The sequence below is a fragment of the Nematolebias whitei genome, chromosome 8, assembly GCF_014905685.2.
Source record: "Nematolebias whitei isolate Nwh7 chromosome 8, NemWhi1, whole genome shotgun sequence".
Classification (NCBI taxonomy): domain Eukaryota; kingdom Metazoa; phylum Chordata; class Actinopteri; order Cyprinodontiformes; family Rivulidae; genus Nematolebias; species Nematolebias whitei.
The window spans coordinates 957,273-980,718 of NC_056505.1; the positions used below are offsets into that span (position 1 = coordinate 957,273).

The 23,446-nt window shown below is 44.2% G+C and overlaps 1 protein-coding gene across 1 annotated transcript in view; it reads right to left on the reverse strand.

Moving 5' to 3' along the window:
* The window catches only part of LOC119412958 (iporin), a 63,807-nt gene that overhangs the window by 24,154 nt on the left and 16,207 nt on the right, over positions 1–23,446 (reverse strand). Inside the window, exons 3-4 of the mRNA XM_037679969.1 lie at positions 11,185–11,359; positions 10,959–11,064 (exon numbers count right to left, since the gene is read on the reverse strand). Of these exons, the coding sequence (XP_037535897.1) occupies positions 10,959–11,064; positions 11,185–11,359 (281 nt within the window). The remainder of the gene's footprint in view (positions 1–10,958; positions 11,065–11,184; positions 11,360–23,446) is intronic.

Sequence of the window (23,446 nt, forward strand, 5' to 3'; positions counted from 1 at the left end):
CCAGAAAACAACAACAACAACAACAACAACAACAACAACAACAACAACAACAACAACAACAACAACATCCTTCATGATGGACAGACATCATGGACACCACAGCAGCAGCTGTCTTCACTGAAACATCCTGAACATGATCATCACTGACATGAGGCCTCTGTCCATGGTTGAAGACGAAGGCTTCACTACAATAATCCACACTTTTAATCCAGATTACAATAATCCACACTTTTAATCCAGGTTGCAATAATCCACACTTTTAATCCAGATTACAATAATCCACACTTTTAATCCAGGTTACAATAAACCACATTTTTAATCCAGGTTACAATAAACCACACTTTTAATCCAGGTTACACTCTTCCCTCAATGACACATTTTACAAAGTAGCTACATATTGTGCAGGTATAAAGACACATTTGTATATATTTTTGTGTACATTTATTTTTTAAGCTATTTGACTAACTTTTATTTTTTATTATTAAATATTTTACTAACAGAATAGTCAAATAGCAACCTGTTTTTTTGTGCGAATTGCTATGTCAGTCAAATGTTCAATTTTGGAATAAAGGGGTGGAAATAAAAATGTGTTTTTTTGCCAATTCATCGATTATTCGAAAAAATAATTGGCCAATGAATCGATTATTGAAATATTCATTAGTTGCAGCCCGAGATCTGACGCTCACCACCCCCTCCCTGAGGAATTTCCAACTGATAACCAGATGAAACCAGCTGAATAAACTTGTGTCATCATTTCAGGACTCTTGGATTCTCATAGATGTTATTCTTGGCCATTGTAGTGGACTAGGCCCATGTCAAAAACTAAGTCTAAGGTCAAAAATCTTGACCTTAAGAACCTTGTGGGACAGGAACTGTCATTTCATTGATTTGAATCCAGAAATACAGGTTCACCCATCCTGAGACTTTCTCTCTTGAAGATTCAAGTGAAAAGAACACTCTCTTTTTATTATCATTACTATTTTACAAATGTTGATAATCAAAGTGTCTTAGTTCAAACCATTTTAGATGTTGCAGTGAACTAATCAATTTTATTAACTGTGTAATGATTTTTCTCACGCAAAGTTAGAACTCATGTCAAAGCTGTTACAGAGTAATTATGCCTTTTCTGATTTCTGCTTTTGAATGAGCAAGTGTAAGTTGGTCCAAGGTTGGAGTCAAACGCAAAACAAGTTGTTGGCATGTTTTTAGAATCCTCTCAGACATAAATATAGGGGTTTTTGGCACCTGTTTCTGAAACGCGCCAAAACAAAACTCTCTCTGTCTGTGAGAACATTTCTGATCTTTTCATAACAATTCTTGCTGTCTTCTAACCTCTTACGTCACAAAACACACCCCGTCTGGTCGGTTCTGACCAATGGGAATACTCCCAAAAGTGAACCGGGAAACAGCTCTTTAAAATGTCAGTACTTCCTGGTTTACTCAGTTCTGGTTCTGGTTCTGGTAAGGTTCTGCTCGAGATCTGTAAACTACACAGTTCTGTTAGAAGTTCTGGGACAGTTCTGTTCAGTTCTGATGGAGACGGGATGATCCTGACATGGCAACAGAGCTCTTCCGAGTTCCATGGGATTATAACATTTTCACTCGCCACTACTTCTGACGATTCACAGCATCCTAAGGAGACGCTGGACAGGTAGCGTTAACGGAGCTCCATATCTGCTGATTAACTTCAGAGAGGTAACGAGTCAAGTTTCCTACCAAGCGTACCGGGGAGAGCTGGGTTCTGACGGAGAGTGTCAATTCTGGTGAACACTTCCCCTCCCATACCATCTTTACTCCCTCTAAACTTCTTTCCCATCTTTAAACTTTCTATCAAGTAGATATACTTCCAGATATTTAGAAATGTCTGTGTAAAATGCTCACCCACATCCATGTGGGTAAAAGATCATAATTGTACAGTTTTCATAAATGTCTGTGGTGAAGCAACGGAAAAATCATGGCCGTATGATTTTTCCTGATTGATTGCTTATGTTGTTATTTTCATAATTTGCCAAATTAATGTAAATGTTTGATGTTAAATTTTGATTCTGTAAATAAATGACTGCATTCATTTTGATGGGTCAAATATAAATGACGTCTCACGTTTGCATTTCCTTAAATTCAATGCACGTTTTATTCAGTCCAGAAAAATGAGGAATCCGTGTTAAATGATGAATATATCCGAGCATCTGTTCATCTACACCATTCCTCAACATACCTTGAGAATGTTTATGGATCTCACCGGAGGACATTGACTGATTATTACATCCTTATCAGAACTCTTACAGTGACCTCGAGAGCATCTATGAACATGCTGACCGCTCTCGTCTCCCCCGTCTGCAGAATGTCTACATCACTATGTGCTTGTTTGTGCGAGATGTTTTTTAATATCAAAGTTTTTTTTCCTCAGGCAGGAAGAAAAAAAAGTCTGATAGGAATTTTTTCGATTCCTATTCCTACATGTGTCCAGTTTACCACTTTTTTTGTCTGTCCAAACAGGTCTCACTTGTAAATGAGTCTTTGAGGCTCAATGTGATTTATCTGTTTAAATAAAGGTTGAATGAAACTGGTTCCTCTGGATGTGGAGGCGCAGTGGTTCTCCTCTGAGTCTCTCCTGATAGCTGAACTTTTCACCCTGTCTCTAAGGGAGAGTCCAGCTACCCTGCAGAGGAACTCATTTCAACCTCCTGGATCCACGATCTCATTCTTTCAGTCTCTACCAGAGTTCATGACCAGAGGTGAGGGGAGGAACGTAGGTCGATCGGTAAACATAGAGCTTTGTCTTACAGCTCAGCTCCCTCTTCACCACAACGCACTGGCACTGTATCCACAATACTGCAGACGCTGCACCAATCTGTCTGTCAATCTCACGCTCCATTCTTCCCTCACTCATGAACAAAACCCAGAGATACTTCAACTCCTCCACTTGAGGCAGAACCTCACCCTCGACCTGAAGAGAACAATCCACCATTTTCTGACTGAGGACCATGACTTCAGATTTGGAGGTGCTGATTCTCATTCCAGCTGCTTCACACTCAGCTGCAAACCGCTCCAGTGAGAGCTGAAGATAACGGCATGATGACGCCAACAGGACGACATCATCTGCAAAGAGCAGAGATGGAATTACTCCACCCCCTGGCTGCACCCAGAAATTCTGTCCTTAAAAGTTATGAACAGAATCTGTGACAACGGGCAGCCCTGGCAGAGTCCAACTCCCACCCTGAAGGGTCCGACTTACTAGCAGCAATGAGAACCAAACCCTCGCACTGCTTGTATAGGGACTGAACAGCCCGTAACAACGGGCCCCAATCCTATACTCACGGAGCACCCCCCATAATGTACCCTGAGGAACACGGTCGAAAGCCTCCTCCAAGTCCATAAAACACATGTAGACTGGATGGGCAAACTCCCATGACCCCTCAAGGATCCTAGTGAGGGTAAAGAGCTGGTCCAGTGTTCCACGACCAGGAAGGAACCTGGATTGTTCCTCCTGGATCTGAGGATAAAAACATTTTAAAAAATGGTTAGAAATGTGTGTTCACTAATGACAGACCAGTATCCTTGTTGCCACAATTTTCAAAAATATTAAGAGAAATTATTTGTAACCAGATTAGATCGATGTATAGATAAACAGAATATTTTAAGTAATAGTCAATATGGTTTTAGAGCAAATAATTCAACATCAATGGCTCTCATGGAACTAACAAGAAATAACAACTGCTGTTGATAAAAAAACAGTATAGCGTTAGTGTTTTTATTGATTTAAAAAAGGCCTTCGACACTATTGACCACACCATTCTCCTTGAAAAACTTAATAAATATGGCATTAGAGGATTAGCACTACAGTGGGTATCCAGTTATTTGAACAATAGGAGACAGTTTGTACAGGCAAACAATGTAAGGACAGAATATTGTGTTAATGGATGTGGAGTTCTTCAGGGCTCTGTGTTGGGACCAAAGTTGTTTATTTTGTATGTGAATGATATGGTTGATGTGTCAGGGCTTTTGAAGTGTGTTTAATTTGCAGATGATATCACATGTTTTTGTTTGGGTGAAGATAATGAACGGATGTTAGAGATGATACAGGCAGAATTTGTAAAAATACAAACTTGGTCCAACTTAATAAGTTATTAATAAATTTGGAAAAAACAAACTACATGATATTTAGTAATAGAAATAAAATTATTAAAGTCCCATTTAAATTCAACAGTATTGAAAGTCCCCCTTACCATGGGCTCACCACCTATGGGAGGGGCCAAAGGGGTCGGGTGCACTGAGGGATAGGTGGTGGCTGAGGGCGGGGACCCTGGCGGTCTGATCCTCGGCTACAGAAGCTGGCTATTTGGACATGGAATGTCACCTCTCTGGTGGGGAAGGAGCCAGAGCTGCTGTGTGAGGTTGAGAGGTTCCGGCTAGAAATAGTCGGACTCACCCCAATGCATGGCTCTGGAACCAGTTTCCTTGAGAAGGGTTGGACACTCATCCACTCTAGAGTTGCCCCTGGCGAGAGGAGCAGGAGTGGGCATACTTGTTGCCCCAATCTTGGTGCCTGTACGTTGGGGTCCACCCCGGTGAACGAGATGGTAGCCTCCCTCCACCTACGTGTGGGGGGACGGGTTCTGACTGTTGTTTGTGCTTATGCGACAAACAGCAACTCAGATTATCCCCACTTTTTGGAGGCCTTAGAGTGGGTACTGGAGAGTGCACCTCCTGGAGGCTCCCTTGTGCTACTGGGGGACTTCAACGCTCACGTGGGCAATGACGGTGAGACCTGGAGGGGTGTGGTTGGGAGGAATGGCCCCCCTGATCTGAACCCGAGTCGTGTTCTGTTGTTGGACTTCTGTGCTCGTCATGGATTGTCCATAACGAACAACATGTTCAGGCATAAGGGTGTCCATATGTGCTCTTGGCACCAGGACCCCCTAGGCCGCAGTTCGATGATCGACTTTGTCGTCATCTCATCTGATCTGTGGCCACGTCTTGGACACTCGAGTGAAGAGAGGGGAGGAGCTGTCCACTGACCACTACCTGGTGGTGAGTCGGCTCCGATGGTGGGGGGAGGATGCCGGTCAGACCTGGTAGACCCAAACGTTTTGTAAGGGTCTGCTGGGAACGTCTGGCAGAGTCTCCCGTGAGACGGAGCTTTAATTCCCACCTCCGGGAGAGCTACGAACACGCTCCGGGGGAGGTGGGGGACATTGAGTCTGAGTGGACCATGTTTTGTGCCTCTATTGTCGAGGCGGCTTACCGGAGCTGCGGCCGCAAGGTTGTCAGTGCCTGTCGCGGCGGCAACCCTCGAACCTGATGGTGGACACCATCTGTGAGGGATGCTGTCAGGCTGAAAAAGGAGTCCTATCGGGCCTTTTTGGCCTGTGGGACCCCAGAAGCAGCTGATGGGTACCAGCAGTCCAAGCGACAGGCTGGTTGCTGAGGCAAAAAATCGGGCATGGGAGGAGTTCAGAGAGGCCATGGAGAATGACTTCCACACGACTTCAAGGTGATTCTGGTCCACCATCCGGCGTCTCAGGGGGGGAAAGCGGTATGCCACCAACACTGTTTATAGTGGGAGTGGTGTGCTGCTGACCTCAACTCAGGATGTTGTGGGTCGGTGGGCGGAATACTTTGAAGACCTCCTCAATCCCACTGGCACGTCTTCCACTGAAGAAGCGGAACCTGGGGACTCTGGGTCGGGCCCTCCAATCTCTGGTGCTGAGGTCACCGAGGTGGTTAAAAAGCTCCTCGGTGGCAGGGGCCCAGGGGTGGATGAGATTCGCCTGGAGTTCCTTAAGGCTCTGGATGTTGTAGGGTTGTGTTGGCTTATGCGACTCTGCAATATTGCGTGGACATTGGGGGAAGTTCCCCTGGATTGGCAGACTAGGGTGGTGGTCCCCCTATTCAAAAAGGGGGACCGTAGAGTGTGTTCCAACTACAGGGGAATCACGCTCTTAAGCCTCCCTGGTAAGGTCTATTCAGGGGTTCTGGAGAGGAGGGTCCGTTGGATAGTCGAACCTCGGATTCAGGAGGAGCAGTGCGGTTTTCGTCCTGGACGTGGAACACTGGACCAGCTCTACACTCTCAGCAGGGTCCTAGAGGGTGCGTGGGAGTTTGCCCAACCGGTCTACATGTGCTTTGTGGACTTGGAGAGGGCGTTCGACCGCGTCCCTCGGGGAACCCTGTGGGGGATACTCTGGGAGTATGGGGTACTGGGCCCTTTGATACGGGCTGTTAGGTCCCTGTATGACTGGTGTCAGAGCCTGGTCCGCATCGCCGGCAGTAAGTCGGGCTTGTTCCCGGTGAGAGTTGGACTCCGCCAAGGTTGCCCTTTGTCACCGATTCTGTTCATAACTTTTATGGACAGAATTTCTAGGCGCAGCCAAGGTGTTGAGGGGATCCGTTTTGGTGGCCTTAGGATTGCGTCTCTGCTTTTTGCAGATGATGTGGTCTTATTGGCTTCATCAGATCGTGATCTACAGCTTTCGCTGGAGCGGTTCGCAGTCGAATGCGATGCGGCCAGGATGAGGATCAGTTCCTCCAAATCCGAGGCCATGGTCTTGAGCCGGAAAAGGGTAGAGTGCCCTCTCTGGGTCAGGGAGGAGGTCCTACCCCAAGTGGAGGAGTTCAAGTATCTTGGGGTCTTGTTCACGAATGAGGGAAAATGGAGCGTGAGATCGATAGGCGTACAGGTGCAGCGTCTGCATTGAAGCAGGCGCTGTACAGGTCTGTCGTGGTGAAGAGAGAGCTGAGTCAAAAGGCAAAGCTCTCAATTTACCGATCAATCTACATTCTTACCCTCATCTATGGTCACGAGCTTTGGGTTGTGACCGAAAGAATGAGATCTCAGATACAAGCGGCCGAAATGAGTTTTCTCCACAGGGTGTCTGGGCTCTCCCTTAGAGATAGGGTGAGAAGCTCGATTATCCGGGAGGGACTCAGAGTAAAGCCGCTGCTTCTCCACATCGAGAGGAGCCTGTTGAGGTGGCTTGGGCATCTGTTTAGGATGCCTCCTGGACGCCTGCCTGGTGAGGTGTTCCGGACACGTCCCACCGGAACGAGGCTCAGAGGAAGACCCAGGACACGCTGGAGGGACTATGTTTCTCGGCTGGCCTGGGAACGCCTAGGGATTCCCCCGGAAGAGCTGGCCCAAGTGGCTGGGGAGAGGGAAGTCTGGGCCTCCCTACTTAGGCTGCTACCTCCACGACCCGACCCCAGATAAGCGGAAGAAAATGGATGGATGGATGGTATGGTACCTGACAGAGAATTATTGGATTTGATACAGCTCTCCCTTTCAGTGCTTTTTAATGTTATTTTTGTATGTCCTTTATTCTTGTGTTTGCATTGCCGAGTTTGCAAGCATCAACTATGGACGTCAGACCCTTTTGGACATCGGTGAGCAGCACCAAATACCTGTTTCGAGTGACTTTCTTTACATGCACAACATCCCAGACGACATAGCGAGATCACCGGGATCTCCGTGGATTGTTGTCGGGCCTGGGAGGCGGTGCAGACGGAGAAGGGAGAGGAAGCAGAAGCGAGGCTGCAGGTCTGGCGTTATGCTAAGATCACAACCTCATAAGCCACCTCTACCGAGCCTTTATCTCTCCAATGCCAGATCCCTGGTGCATAAAACGGATTATTTGGAATTACAACCCGCTGGAAATCGCTATGTTCGTGACTGCTGTGTTCTGATTATCACCGAAACCTGGCTTCACCTCGGGATACCCGATGCTAGCATACAGCTAGCAGGCCGCTCTCTGCTACGCTGGGACAGGACTGCGGACTCCGTTAAGAGCAGAGGTGGGGGGCTCTGTATTTATGTGCAGGAGAACTGGTGGAACAACGGGACAACTATAGACAATCACTGTTCCCCAGACCTTGAGTACATGTCCGTGAGATGCCGACCTTTTTTTCTACCGAGAGAGCTAACAGTTGTGACAATTACTGCAGTGTATATAACACCCAACGAAAATGTAAATACGGCGCTCTCTCTCCTGCTGAACACCATCAATGAACAGCAGCGGGCTCACCCCGACGGTGTTCATTTAATTGCAGGAGATTTCAATAGGGCAAATCTGAAGACTGTACTCCCAAAATTCTACCAGCATGTTAAGTGTTCTACTAGAGGGGAGAACACTCTGGATCATATTTACTCGAACATTAAACATGCATACAGAGCCATACCCCTCCCCCACCCCGGGCAGTCAGACCATCTTTCCCTCCTGCTCCCCCCAGCTTACACCCCCCTCAGACGCAGAGCGAGGCCTACAACAAAAACTGTTACAATCTGGCCTGTAATGCACTCAATGACCTACAGGACTGTTTTGAACAAACAAACTGGGACTTATTTGAACATCAAGAGATGGAAACATACACAGGAACAGTACTGGACTACATCAAGTTCTGCATTGGAAATGTGACTATGGTCAAAAACATTTGGGTTTACCCCAACCAGAAACCATGGATGACCAGCCAGGTCCGCACCCTCCTCAGAGCCCGTGATGCTGCCTTCAGGTCAGGTGACAGAGCTCTGTACCGAGCTGCTCGAGCCAACCTGAATAAGGGAATAAAAACTGCAAAGGCTGACCATAAAAGGAATATAGAGTCCCATCTGTCCAGTAACAACTCACGGGAGGTGTGGAAGGGCATAAAAAACATCACAAACTATAGAGGCTGTGAGGTGACAACAGGAGACCTGAGTGCATCACTAGCAGAGGAGCTAAACTGCTTCTTTGCACGCTTTGAAGCACCACAGTAGCACCCATTTGATCCTGCTGTGCCCCCACACCCACCCGGTTACTGCACCACTCCACTCACTGTACGGGAGCATGATGTTAGACGTTCGCTCCAATCAGTGAACCCCAGGAAAGCTACTGGCCCAGATGGAGTACCTGGCAGGGTGCCCAAAGCATGTGCCCTCCAGCTCACCCCCACCTTCACCAGAATTTTCAATCTCTCCCTGGCCCAGGCAGTCATCCCTCCCTGCTTAAAATCTGCAACCATCATCCCAGTGCCGAAAACGCCTACCATCACCAGCCTGAATGATTACCGACCGGTGGCTCTCACTCCGATAATCATGAAGTGCTTCGAGAGAGTGGTTCTCCAGCACATCAAGGACTATCTCCCTCCGAACTTTGACCCCTATCAGTTTGCATATCGCACCAACAGGTCCACAGAGGATGCTACTGCAGTAGCTCTCCACACCGCACTGAGCCACCTGGAACAACAGCACAGCTACGTTCGAATGCTCTATGTGGATTACAGCTCGGCCTTTAACACAATCATTCCGGACATTCTTATAAATATATTGGACAATCTCGCCCCCCCCCCCCCCCCCCACACGTGCCTGGATAAAAGACTTCCTAACCAATCGGCCCCAATCTGTAAGACTTGGTCCCCACCTCTCCTCCACACGTACGCTGAGTACTGGCTCCCCACAGGGCTGTGTGCTGAGCCCCCTGCTGTACTGTCTCTACACCCATGACTGCAGCCCAGCCCACAACAACAACCTCATCGTCAAGTTCGCTGATGACACCACAGTGGTCGGACTAATCTCAAGGGGAGATGAGACATTTTACAGACAGGAGGTCCTGGAGCTAGCAACCTGGTGCTCAGAGAAAAATCTGGCTCTGAATATCAAAAAAACCAAGGAGGTAATTATTGATTTCAGGAAGCACAGCACCAACCTAGCCCCCCTTTACATCAATGGCAAGTGCATGGAGAGGGTTCACACTTTCAGATTTCTTGGTGTCCATATCTCTGCTGACCTAAACTGGAAAGAGAACACCACAGCGGTCATCAAGAAGGCTCAGCAGAGACTACACTTCTTAAGAGTCCTTAAGAAGCACAACCTGAACACAAAACTGCTGCTGACCTTCTACCGCTCGTCCATCGAGAGCCTGCCGACATACTGTATCTCAGTATGGTCCGGCAGCTGCACCCTGGCTGACAGGGAGAGGCTTCAGAGAGTGGTCAAAACAGCACAAAAGATAATTGGCTGCCCTCTCCCCTCCCTGATGGACATTTACACATCACGCTGCCTCAACAGAGCAGAAAGCATAATCAAGGACTGTTCACACCCGGGTTTTGAACTGTTTGACTTGCTACCTTCAGGGAAGCGCTACAGGTGCATCAGAACAAGAAGAAACAGGTTCAAGAACAGTTTTTTCCTGAAAGCCATCACCACACTGAACTCACACATGCACTGATTTAATAATCTAACTTCCCAAACACCTGGACTTCTACTGTGCAATACTACTGACATTTCATACTCTCAGTCACCTCAACTACCTCACTAATATCCATAATGTGCAATACAATTGTGAAATACTTGTATTTTTTAACTTTCATAGTGCTATTATATCTATATTGTGTTACATTTTTTATATTTTTAGTGTGTGTTAGTGTTTAGTGTGTGTTTTTCTTAAGCATGTTTTTGCACTGAAAAAAGGAGTGGCTCTTAATTTCATTGTACTTGTGTATAATGACAATAAAGGCATTCTGATTCTGATTTTGATACCTGGATGATTAAGCATGAACTTTGTTGATGAGAAAGTTGTCGACAAACATACGGAGGAATGAAGAATAGGATCACTCTAGAGATGGTAAATACTGCAGCTACATGAAGTCTACAGAAAAGATGTGAAGTAATTCATGTAGTTCTTGCTGTGTTCAAATATTTAAAAAGTGTTACTGCAGAGCCACACTACTCCTCCTGGATTTTAGCTCCTTTTAGGAACTGCAACATTTCCCGGTAGTTTAGGAGGTTTATAAAAGATCTCCTGCTGAACTGTTCAGTCGACCTCACAACAGCTCCTTAATGTTTCTGAGTTTAAAATCACCAAAAATGTTAGATTTACAAATCGAGCTGAGATAAAACACCAACAATAAAACAGAAAAATGTTTAAAATGATCTTGACTTTATCTTGAAACAGGAAGCAGTGATGAAGAAAAGAAACGTGACTCACTTGAGAAGGCCGAAGATGAAAGCGTTCAGCCTCATGCTGTGGTTTGTGAGCTCCGAGAACTGGCTCACCTTTGACAGCAAGCAGTGGAGGACACGAGTGGACGGGCCTGATTGGGGACAGGGACAGATTTAGGTGTTTCCTCACATAAATTAACCCTCTCAAACATTTGTGTACAAGCTTTAATTAGAAACTGTATTTGTCCTCTGAGATCTTCATCATGTCTCACCCAGCTGTGTTGACGCCTCCACAATGCTCCAGGGCCGACAGCGGCGCTGTCCGATGATCAGATCCAGCACATAGGCCTTCAGACCATCCTGCAGGATGTCACGCAGTGCTGGACACAGATACTTCAGGATGAGGTGTCCCACGTTGGGACTAACCCAGCTGTTCCCCAGTTTAGCCTGGTGGGGAGGCAGAGAAGGTCAAATGGAATAAAAACATGTCTATGTACTTGGTTTTTATGATTCTGACTCAGACAGTCTTTACTATTCAATCAAATTTGAGAAAATTGCCTCAAACCCATCCACCTGCACAGCCAAAAAATAAGAATATGACGAAAAAGTTGATTTCATTAATTCCATTCAAAAAGTGAAACTTGTATATTATATTCATTCATCACACACAGACTGATATATTTTAAATGTTTATTTCTTTTAATGTTCATGATTATAACTGACAACTAATGAAAACTTCAAATTCAGTATCTCAGAAAATTAGAATATTGTGAAAAGGTTCAATATTGAAGACACCTGGTGCCACACTCTGATCAGATAATTAACTCCAAACACCTGCAAAGACCTTTAAATGGTCTCAGTCCAGTTCTGTAGCTACACAGTCATGGGGAAGACTGCTGACTGGACAGTTGTCCAAAAGACGACCACTGAACCAACTTCCAGTTTCTGTCCATGAGGCTGACACATTGTCCAGTTTTAAAACTAGGCTTAAGACTTTCATTTTTGCTAAATCCTATAGTTAGGGTTGGCTTGGGTTTCCTGAGCTGTCCCTTAGTCCTGCTGCTACAGGCTTAGACTGCTGGAGGACAAACTGACCACACTTTTCACTCTGCTGCTGTCTTTACTTACTCTGCTCAACCTGTTTTGTATTTGTAATTTTTTTTTCTATCATTAACATGTGTTTTTTTTTTGTCTTTCAGATACACCTGGACCTATACCTGGACCTGGACCTATACCTGGACCTGGACCTATATCTGGACATGGACCTATACCTGGACCTGGACCTGTATCTGGACATGGACCTATATCTGGACCTGGATCTATACCTGGACCTGGACCTACCATTCTGTGTTTGTCTGTCTCTCCTTCCTGTCCTCTCAACCAGCCGGTCAAAGCAGATGGTCTCTTGTCCTGAGCTGGTTCTGCTGGAGGTTTCTTCCTGTTAAAGGGAGTTTTTCTTTCCACTGTCTCCACTGTGCTTGCTCAGGATGGGAGACTGCAACGAAGCCAAGATTCAACTTGTATGCTGGATTCCTTAGATATAGAACTTTACTAACTGGCTTTTATGTGAATGTTCCTGTAAAGTCCCTGAGACAACTTTGTTGTGATTTGGTGCTTTATAAATAAACTGAATTGAATTGACACCTTGCACAAGGAGGGCAAGACACAAAAGGTCATGGCTAAAGAGGCTGGCTGTTCACAGAGCTCTGTGTCCAAGCACGTTAGACAAGAAACGATGTGGTAGGAAAAAACTGTACAAGCAATAAGGATAACTGCACCCTGGAGAGGATGGCGAAACAAAACCCACTCCAAAATGTGGGGGAGATTCAAAAAGAGTGGACTGCAGCTGGAGTCAGTGCTTCAAGAACCACCACACACAGACGTATGCAGGACATGGGTTTCAGCTGTCACATTCCTTGTGTCAAGCACTGTTGAACAAGAGACAGCGTCAGAAGCGTCTCGCCTGGGACTGATGCTGAGTGGTCCAAAGTTCTGTTCTCTGATGAAAGAACATTTTTGCATTTCCTTTGGAAATCAAGGTCCCAGAGTCTGGAGGAAGAGGAGAGGCACAGAATCCATGTTTCTTCAGGTCCAGTGTCAAGTTTCCACAGTCAGTGATGGTTTAGGTTGCCATGTCATCTGCTGGTGTTGGTCCACTGTGTTTTCTGAGGTCCAAGGTCAATGCAGCATCTACCAGGAAGTTTTAGAGACTTCCTGCTTCCTGCTGCTGACCAACTTTATTGAGATGCAGATTTCATTTTCCAACAGGACTTGGCCCCTGCACACAGTGCCAAAGCTACCAGCACCTGGTTTAAGGACCATGGCATCCTTCAAAAGAAAACCTTACTAATTGGCCTTTCTATGTATGTGAATGTTCCTGTAAAGTGCCCTGAGAAAACTTTGTTGTGATTTGGCGCTATATAAATAAACTGAATTGAACTGAATTGAAATTGGTATCCCTGTTCTTAACTGGCCAGTAAACTGGCCTGCCCTTAACTCCATAAAAAATCTATGGAGTGTTGTGAAGAGGAAGATGTGACACACCAGAGCCAACAATTGAGAAGAGCTGAAGGCCACGATCAGAACAACCTGGACTGTCAGAACCTGAGCAGTTCCACACACTGATCCAGTCCGTGCCACGATGCATTGATGCAGTAATCCAGACAAAAGGAGCAACAACTAAGTATCGATGCTGAACATGATCAGACTTTTCATGTTCGTACTTTTCACTTGGCCAACATTTCTAAAAATCCTTTTTATTGGTCTTAAGTAATAAAAAAAAGTTTTGTAAGCTCAATCATCCAGGTAGAAAACAACAAAAATGGTTCAATTGTGTCATCTGGACCTGTTTCTTTAAGTCAAGAAATGTTTCATTTCCCATCCAGAGGACTTTGTCAGTCTACAGCCTGCCGACCAGATCTGTCCCATAGGTAGCCTTCATTGCTGTGTTTCAAGCCAACCTCCTGTTGGAATCTCAGAAGCAGCTTTTAACACGTTCAAACAGAGCGCACCCATCTGAAACCATCAGTCATCATTAACAGAGGATTCATGCATGAAACACGTGGGGTGTGGTTGAATCCAAGGTGGCAGCATGTCAATTGTTTGCTCTGAGCTTCTTCTTTTATCTTCTTAACTTTTGTTTTTAAATTCACTTTTTATTTATTTTTTCAATCAATTTTTAATGTTATTTTGTGCTCTATGCATATGCTTAATGGTAATACTAAAATCAAAAGTAATGAATAACTGAAGATGGGCCTTTCTTCAAGCTGGAGCTGTTTGCTGAGTAGCACCATTTTAAAGTCTCTGGTGTTTGCTGAAGCTCAGTTGGACTATCTTGGTGCCCAAGCCTCACTCAAACCACCTTCCCTACTCCACAGCCTGAGGCCTACTCCATCCGTCCTGCTCCATTTGCTGCCATTGTATGATTGGCCGTAGTGGACAAAAGAAGGCCGTACAAACCCGTGAGCGACCGACCGAGCCGTGCGAGTGTGAATGAGCAGCGCGGCGTGAGTGAAAGAGATTTAAGGAAAAAAACTCAAAATGACGTGAAAACGTCATGATCCACTGTTTCATTGTTTTTTCTGATCCTGCTTCAGTTTCAAATGCAAAAATAATCCCAAACAGAAATTTGAAGTCAAAGACAAGACTTTCTTATTGATTTTATTACATTAAATAATTAATAATCACCTTCATGTTAAAAAGTTCAGACTTTTAGCATGCTCTAGTCTTATAAATAAGCTCCTCCTTTAAAGGCTACTGTTTATTAAAATAAGATGTTGATTATAATCTTGACATCTGAAAATAAGATAAGATAAATAAGACATCTTGAAAATAAGATGTTGAGATAATTAATATAAGATTAAAATAATTAGCCATGCTGCTGATCTCATGCTGCTGATCTATTTCATGTTGTGTTCATTTGTCCTCATCTGCTCACTTTTGTTCGTGCTGCTGTTGTTGGCACATTGTTTTGTACTATCAGTGCTTGGTGTATTCTTAGTTTAGTGTATTTCTTAGTTCATATCTTAAATCTTGTTAATGTTTTTCTTTACAATTTGTACTTTTGTTGGATGTAGCTGGGACTCTGTGTACATAGTTTCATTCCACCTCATGTACCACATGTGATGTGAATGACAATAAAGAACCTTGACCTAAAAAAGTAATTAACTGATCAGAACATTAAGTATTTAATTATTTATTCTCTGCTTCTTCTTCTTTCAGCTTTTCCCTCTTCAGGGGTCTCCACAGCAAGTCCTCCTCCTCCATCTCACTCTGTCCTCTGTGTCCTCTGTCCTCACTCCATCTACCTCCATGTCCTCTCTAACTGCATCCATATATCTCCTCTTTGTCTTTTTCCTGCAGCTGCATTTCTAACATCCTTCTACCAGTATACCCACTGTCCCTCCTCTGGACATGTCCAAACCACTGTCCCTCCTCTGGACATGTCCAAACCACTGCCCATCCTCTGGACATGTCCAAACCATCTCAGTGTGTCCTCTCTAACTTTATCTCCCAGTTGTTCAACCTGTGCTGTACCTCTGATGATCTCATTCCTGATCTTCTCCATCCTTGTCTCTCCTAAGAAGAACCTCAACATCTTAATTTCTGCCACTTCCATTTCTGTCTCCTGTCTTTTTGTCCATGTCTCTGTCTCCAGACCATACAACATAGCTGGTCTCACCACTGTTTTGTAAACTTTTCCTTTCACCTTTGCTGACACCCTTTTGTCACAAATCACTCCTGAAACTTTTCTCCATCACTCCATCCTGCCTGGACTCTCTTCTTCACCTCTTCACCACACTCCCCATGTTCCTGGACAGTGGACCCCAAGTCCTTGAAGTCCTGCACCTTTGTGACCTCTGCTCCTTGTAGCCTCACTGTTCCACCTCCTCCCTCTCATTCACACACATGGACTCTGTCTTACTACGGCTGACTTTCATTCCTCTTCTTTCAAGTGCATACCTCCACCTCTCCAAGTTCTCTTCCACCTGTTCCCTGTTCTTACCACAGATCACGTCATCTGCAAACATCATAGTCCACAGAGATTCCTGTCTGACCTCATCTGTTAGTCGGTTCATCACCAGAGCAAACAAGACGGGGCTCAGAGCCGATCCTTGATGCACTCCCACCTCCACCTTGAAGCTATCTGTCACTCCTACAGCACATCTCACCACTGTCATGCTGTCCTCATACATGTCCTGCTGTCCTCATACATGTCTGAGAGTTTATGACACAAGATGTTCTGATCCACAGCTTTTGACACTGTGGATCAGAACATCTTGTGTCATAAACTCTCAGAAATTGGTTTCTCAGAACACACCATTGGTTGGTTCTCTAACTATCTTTCAGACCGGAGGCAATGTGTTCAACATAATGGTACTTCCTCCAGTTATTTAACATTCAACAATGGTGTACCACAAGGCTCAGTCTTAGGACCCACCCTCTTTACAATCTATATACATAATGTAGGCAAAAACATCCCTAATGCATCCATACATTTCTATGCTGACGACACAGTTGTTTATAGTCGAGCTAAAACTGTTGCTAAGGCTTTCCAGCTTTTGAAATCTACATTTAACTACATCCAGACTGATTTGTTCCGCCTCAAACTTGTCCTAAATGCCGACAAAACCAAAGGGATGCTTTTTTCAAATAGGAAGTTGGTCCCAGCAGTTCTTCCTCCGATTTTATCCTCAAATGGTGTCCCCATTGAGTTTGTTGATTCCTATAAATATTTGTGTATCTTGGTCGACTCACATCTTTCTTTTAAGCTCCATGTGGAAAACTTGTTAAAGAAACTGAAAGTTAAACTGGGTTTCTTTTTCAGAAACAGATCCTGTCTAACCCTGAATGCTAGAAAATGCCTTGTATCTGTGACTTTCCTTCCCTCAATTGATTTTGGTGATATTATTTACATGAACGCTCCTACAAGAACCCTGCAGATGTTGGATGCTGTCTATCATGGTGCACTAAGATTCATAACTGGCTGTGATTATCGTACCCACCACTGCACTCTGTATTCATTGGTTAACTGGACATCATTAACTTCACGCAGACTCTCTCACTGGTACATTTTCATCTTTAAATCACTTCTTGGTCTGCTGCCTTCATACATCTCCTCCTACATGTCTCTGCGTGAGTGCAGCTACGGCGTGCGCTCTCAGGACATCATTACCTGCAGTGTTCCCTCAATGAGGACTGAACTAGGCAAAAGGGCCTTCTCCTACTCCGCTCCTGTTTCCTGGAATATCTTACAAAAACAATTGAAGCTCTCGACCTTTGACCTCTCTAAGTGTCTTTAAGAATCTGTTGGACTCCTGGCAGGGACCAATGCAGACATGTTCCTGTTTTTAGTTTTCTACATTTGTCTTGGAATCTAGCTGTTTTTTGTTTTGTTACCTTTTTCCTTTTAGCCATCCTATTTGTTAAAAAAACAAAAAAAAAACCAAAACTGTATTATGACTTTTTATAACTGTTTATTGTTGTTGCTGTTGTCCATTGTTGTCATCTTTCTTTGTTGAAATCAGGTCTCTCTTGTAAATGAGTCCTCGAGGCTCAATGGGATTTACCAATAGAAATAAAGGTTGATTGATGTCCTTCTGACCTCATACATGTCCTGCTGTCCTCATACATGTCCTGCTGTCCTCATACATGTCCTTCTGACCTCATACATGTCCTGCTGTCCTCATACATGTCCTGTTGTCCTCATACATGTCCTGCTGTCCTCATACATGTCCTGTACCAGTCTAACATCAATCAACCTTTATTTCTACAGGTAAATCCCATTGAGCCTCGAGGACTCATTTACAAGAGAGACCTGATTTCAACAAAGAAAGATGACAACAATGGACAACAGCAACAACAATAAACAGTTATAAAAAGTCATACTGCAGGTTTTTTTTTTTTTTTTTTTAACAAATAGGATGGCTAAAAGGAAACGGTAACAAAACAAAAAACAGCTAGATTCCAAGACAAATGTAGAAAACTAAAAACAACTAAAAACAACTAAGAACATACTTTTCTGCCACTCCAGATTTCCTCATGCAATACCACACCTCCTCCCTCAGCACTCTGTCAGATGCTTTTTCTAAATTCACAAAGACACATTGGAGTTCTTTCTGACCCTCTCTGTACTTCTCCATCAACATTCTCAAATCAAAGATGGATCTGTGGTGCTCTTTCTCTTTCTTGGCATGAAACCATCCTGCTGCTCACAGATAGTCTTGCTTCCACAACTCTCTCCCAGATCTTCATTGTGTGGCTCATCAACTTAATTCCCCTGTAGTTGCTACAACTCTGTACATCACCCTTGTTCTTAAAAATGGGCACCAGCACATCTCTTCCATTTCTCAGGCATTTTCTCACCCTCATAAATGCCATTTAATATTTTAGAGTCAAAACCTTCACAGCCATCTCTCCAAGACATTTCCAAACCTCCACTGGTCATCAGGTCCTACTGCCTACCCCTTCTTCATTCTTTTCAGAGCTTTCCAGACTTCACCTTCACTAATCTTTCCCACTTCCTGGTCCACAGTTTCTATAACTTCTACTCTTCTTTCTCTTTCATTCTCTTCATTCATTAGCTCCTCAAAGTACTCCTTCCATCTTCCCGTCACACTCTCCTCACTTGTTAGAACATTACCATTCCTACCTTTAACAAGCCTAACCTGCTGCACATCCTTTCCAGCCTGATCCCTCTGTCTTGTCAATAGATACAAGTCCTTCTCTCCCTCTTTAGTGTCCAGTCTCCCATACAACTCATCATACACCTTCTGCTTTGTCTTAGCTACTTCCTTCTTTGCTCTACGTCCCATCTCCTTATATTCATGTCTCCTCTCTTCAGTCCCCTCTCTGTCATATTTCTTCTTGGCTAACCTCTTTCTTTGAACATCTTCCTGTACTTCACTATTCCACCACCAGGTTTCCTGATCATCCATTCTCTGTCCAGATGACACACCAAGTACCTTCCTACCTGTCTCTCTAATTACTGTTGCTGTAATAGTCCAGTCATTTGGAAGCTCTTTCTTACCCCCCAGAGCCTTTAACAGCTCCTCTCTGAACTTCTCACAACATTCTTCCTTCTTCATCTTCTACCATTTGGTCTTCTTCTCTGATTTTACTCTTTTTCTCTTCTTCACAACAACAGTCATTCTACACACAACCATCCGATGCTGTCTGGCCACGCTCTCCCCTGCCACAACCTTACAGTCTCCAATCTCCCTCAGGTTTCCTCTTCTACACAGAATGTAGTCGACCTGCGTACTCCTTCCTCCACTCTTACAGGTCACTTTATGTTCCTCCCTCTTTTGGAAATAGACTACAGCCATTTCCATTCTCTTGGTAAAATCCATCACCATCTGTCCTTCCTGGTTTCTTTCCTTGACACCAAACCTACCCATCACTTCCTCATCCTCTGTTTCCTTCATCAACATGTCCATTCAAGTCTGCTCCGATCACCACTCTCTCCTCCCTGGGAATACTCTCTATCACTTCATCCAGATCTTTCCAAAATGTATCTTTCTCCTCACCATCACATCCAACCTGTGGAGCATAACCACTGACAATGTTTAGCATCAGACCTACTACTTCTACCTTCAGACACATCACACTATCTGACACTCTTTTCACCTCTACTACATTATTTACCAACTTCTCCTTCAGGACCACCCCTACTCCATTTCTCTTTCTATCCACACCATGGTAAAACAGTTTGAACCCTGCTCCAATGCTGCAAGCTTTGCAGCCCTTCCACTTGGTCTCTTGAACACATAAAACATCTACCTTCCTTCTCAGCATCATGTCAGCCAGCTCTCTACCTTTGCCTGTCATTGTCCCCACATTTAGAGTTGCAACCCTCAGTCGTACATTCTTCACTTTCCTCTTCTCATCCGTTTCCTGACACGTTTCCCTCCTCGTGGTCTTCGACTAACAGTAGCGCAATTTCTACCGGCACCCTGTGTGTCATCAGCACTGGTGGCAGTCCTTGTTAACCCGGGCCTCGACCAATCTGGTATGGTTTCGCTTTGATGAACTCGCATTATGGTTTTGGCAAAAGTGTTTGACATCGGATGCCATTCCTGACACAACCCTCACCATTTACCCGGGCACAAGAGATACACTGGCTTGTGCTCCCTAGTAGCTGGTTTTAATTATTTATTCTATACAGACAAAAATACAAGTTATGTACAAATTTTGGTATTAGACTGAAATGAAAAAAAAAAAACATGAATACAAATAAATAACATGATTCAATAATAACAGATTCAGAGAGTAGTAGAATAAACACTGTTAACTGGAGTTAGTGGGAGAGAACATATCTCTCTTCCGGGAAGATGGCTCCGCTGTGCATGGCCTGCCCTCCACCTCTTTCTGCAGTGATTGTGTTTTTTTCTGGTTTTGTCATTTTTCACCTAAAACATCGACTCACTGCTGGTTTATGAACGTCATCAACTCTTAAATCTCCGACTATCTACCACCAGTCTCGCTTTGTTTGATCATAATGATCATAACTCTGGACCCCCTCTTGGACCCCCACCTCTGCTTGAAGATGTTCCTGTTTACCTCTGCCATGGTATCCTGCCCGCTCGAAGACATCGCTCCAGGCGCCGTGGAAAACAGGCCGGCCGTCTTGTGAGGATCAAAGCCTGCTGGGCTGCTGCTGCGGCTTCCTCTTCAGCCGAGGACCACATCTTAAATCACCTGTCCTGGCGCTGCGCCGATCCACTTGAGTCCCTCCCGGTCCCATGGGTTGGGTCGCTCTTCCACAGCAGACCTGTTCGCCGCAGCTAGGCTTCCGGTCGTTGGGAGTCATGGGTCGAACTCCACAAATCTGAGACCACTGGTCTTAACTTCATGGACAACTTCTCCTGCTGTGATTCCAACAAGGATTGCACTGATAAATGCCAGATCTCTGGCTAATAAAACGTTCATCTTGAAGGACTTTTTCTCCTCCACCGGTCTGGACTTCATCTGCGTGACTGAGACGTGGCTCTCCTGTGGTGAGTTCATGGCCCTGTCGGAAATTTTACCACCGGACTGTTCTTATTTTAATGCTCCGAGAACATCAGGCAAAGGTGGTGGATTATTAACTATTTTCAAAAAACGATGGAACTGCAAACTGGTACAGATACCAGCTAATTTTTTGAGCTTCGAACTGCTGTGTTTTGAGGTGGGCCGTTCAAATCCTGTTTTTTCTGCTGTGTTATACAGGCCACCCAAATATAATAAGGACTTCATGGCTGAACTCTGACTTTTTAACTTGGATTCTGCTCAGATATGATCGGGTGTTGATTCTGGGAGATTTCAATATACATGTCTGTTGTCCTGAAAAGCCACTGACTCAGGACTTTCTAGATCTGATCCATTCTCTGAACATTGTACAGAATGTTGCAGGCTCAACTCACCCGCATGGCCACACACTGGATTTAGTATTAACCTTTGGTTTATCTGTTTCTGACGTAGAAATTGGGAATGCAGTTTTCTCTGACCACAAACCAATTTCTTTCAACACCCTTTTGTCAACGAGTCCAAACCCCCTCCCCCTGCAGCCAGGCCTTGTCGAATATTTAACCCTTCCACTGCTGCGCTCTTTTCATCTGCTTTTACTAAAAACTCTCTCTCAGTCTCTGAATCCTCTTCCATCAACACCCATGAGCTATTCTGTGCATGTTTGTTTTCTTTTGTACAGCAATTTGGTAGGCCTTGTTGCTGTTTAAAGTGCTTTATAAATAAATTGGTATGGTATGGTATGGTATAGTCACTGTACATCAAGAGACCTGTGCTAAGGTGCTAGACCTAGTTGGCTCATTAAAAATTAGGCATCCAAAGCGCACTCCACACCCTTGGATGAATGAGATCACCCACACAGCCAAACGTCAATGCAGGAAAGCCAAACGTAAATGGAAGAAGGACAAACTTCACGTTTCTTTCATCATGCTAAAAACATGTTACAAAGAGTACCAGGCCACTGTTAAATATATATATATATATATATATATATATATATATATATATATATATATATATATATATATATATATATATTTCTCCCAAATCATCGCCTGAAACAGCCACAATCCCAACGTTGTTTTCAACACCATTAACTCCATTTTAACCGTGCCTCAGTCTGCCAACAGGGAGGTCTCTGCAGTTACGTGTGACGACTTTGTCAGTTTTTTTGTTACAAAGGTTGAGTCGATCAGGTCACTGATTCCTCACACCACAGCTGACCCCTCTGTCTTTGTCCCCTCCACATCAGACTTTAACCAGTTTGAACCCATTTCCCTCTCATTTCTAAATGACGTCATTGGTCATATGAAACCCTCAGGTTCCCCTGCTGACCCCATCCCTGCATGGTTTTTTAAACAAGTCCTACCCTCCACTGGACCCTCTGTTCTTGACATTATAAACAGCAGTATGGCTGCAGGTGTAGTTCCTGATGCTTTTAAACATGCAGTGGTAACTCTTTTAATAAAAAAACTCGGACTTGACCCTTCAACCTGCTCAAACTTCAGACCCATCTCCAAACTTCCCTTTTTTCTAAGATCCCGGAGAAAATAGTTTTCACTCAATTAAATTAGTTCTTGAGTGGAAATTATATTCTTGAGATCTTTCAGTATGGCTTTAAGAAACTACACAGCACTGAAACAGCCTTAGTTAGGGTCTGCTACGACATTCTTCTGGCAAATAACTCTGGTCAGTCTGTAGTCCTGGTACTCCTTGACCTTACCGCTGCATTTGATACTGTGGACCACAGTATCCTTTTATCCCGGCTAGAACACTGGGTTGGGATTACTGGTGCAGCGTTAGAATGGTTCCATTCATACCTGAGTGACTGAAGTTTCTGTGTTAATTTTGCTAACACTATCTACTTCAGTGCCTCTTTCCTGCGGGGTCACGCAAGGCTCCATTCTTGGATCCCTTCTGTTTTCTTTGTATCTCCTCCCCTTAGGGTCTATCCTGAGGAAACATGGTCTTTCCTTTCATTGTTATGCCGATGACACTCAGATTTATCTGTCGTTAACACCTAACAGTTCCTCCTCCATTCGCCCTTTGTTAAAAAGTCTTGATGACATCAAGACTTGGATGGCTGCAAACTTTTTGAGTTTTAATGATCAGAAGACTAAGGTCATTGTATTTAAGTCAAGTCAAGTCAACTTTATTTATAGAGCACATTTAAAACAGAACCTGTTATCAAAGTGCTTAACAACAACAACAACAACAACAACAACAAAAACAACAACAAAAACAACAACAAAAACAACAACAACAATCAATGAGTAAATTAAAGAGAAAAATATATAAACATATATATATACAATACACTAATAATGATAATAAATGAAGAATTATTAAAAAGCATTTAAAACATAGGGTCACAGATTAAAAAACACTAGATCAATTTACACTGTATGAAATGCCTGAGAGAACACATGAGTTTTTAGCAGAGATTTGAAGTGAGGAAGGGAGGTGGTCTGCCTGATGTTGGGGGGGGCAGGTTGAAGGGAGGTGTCCTGTCTGATGTTGGGGGGCAGG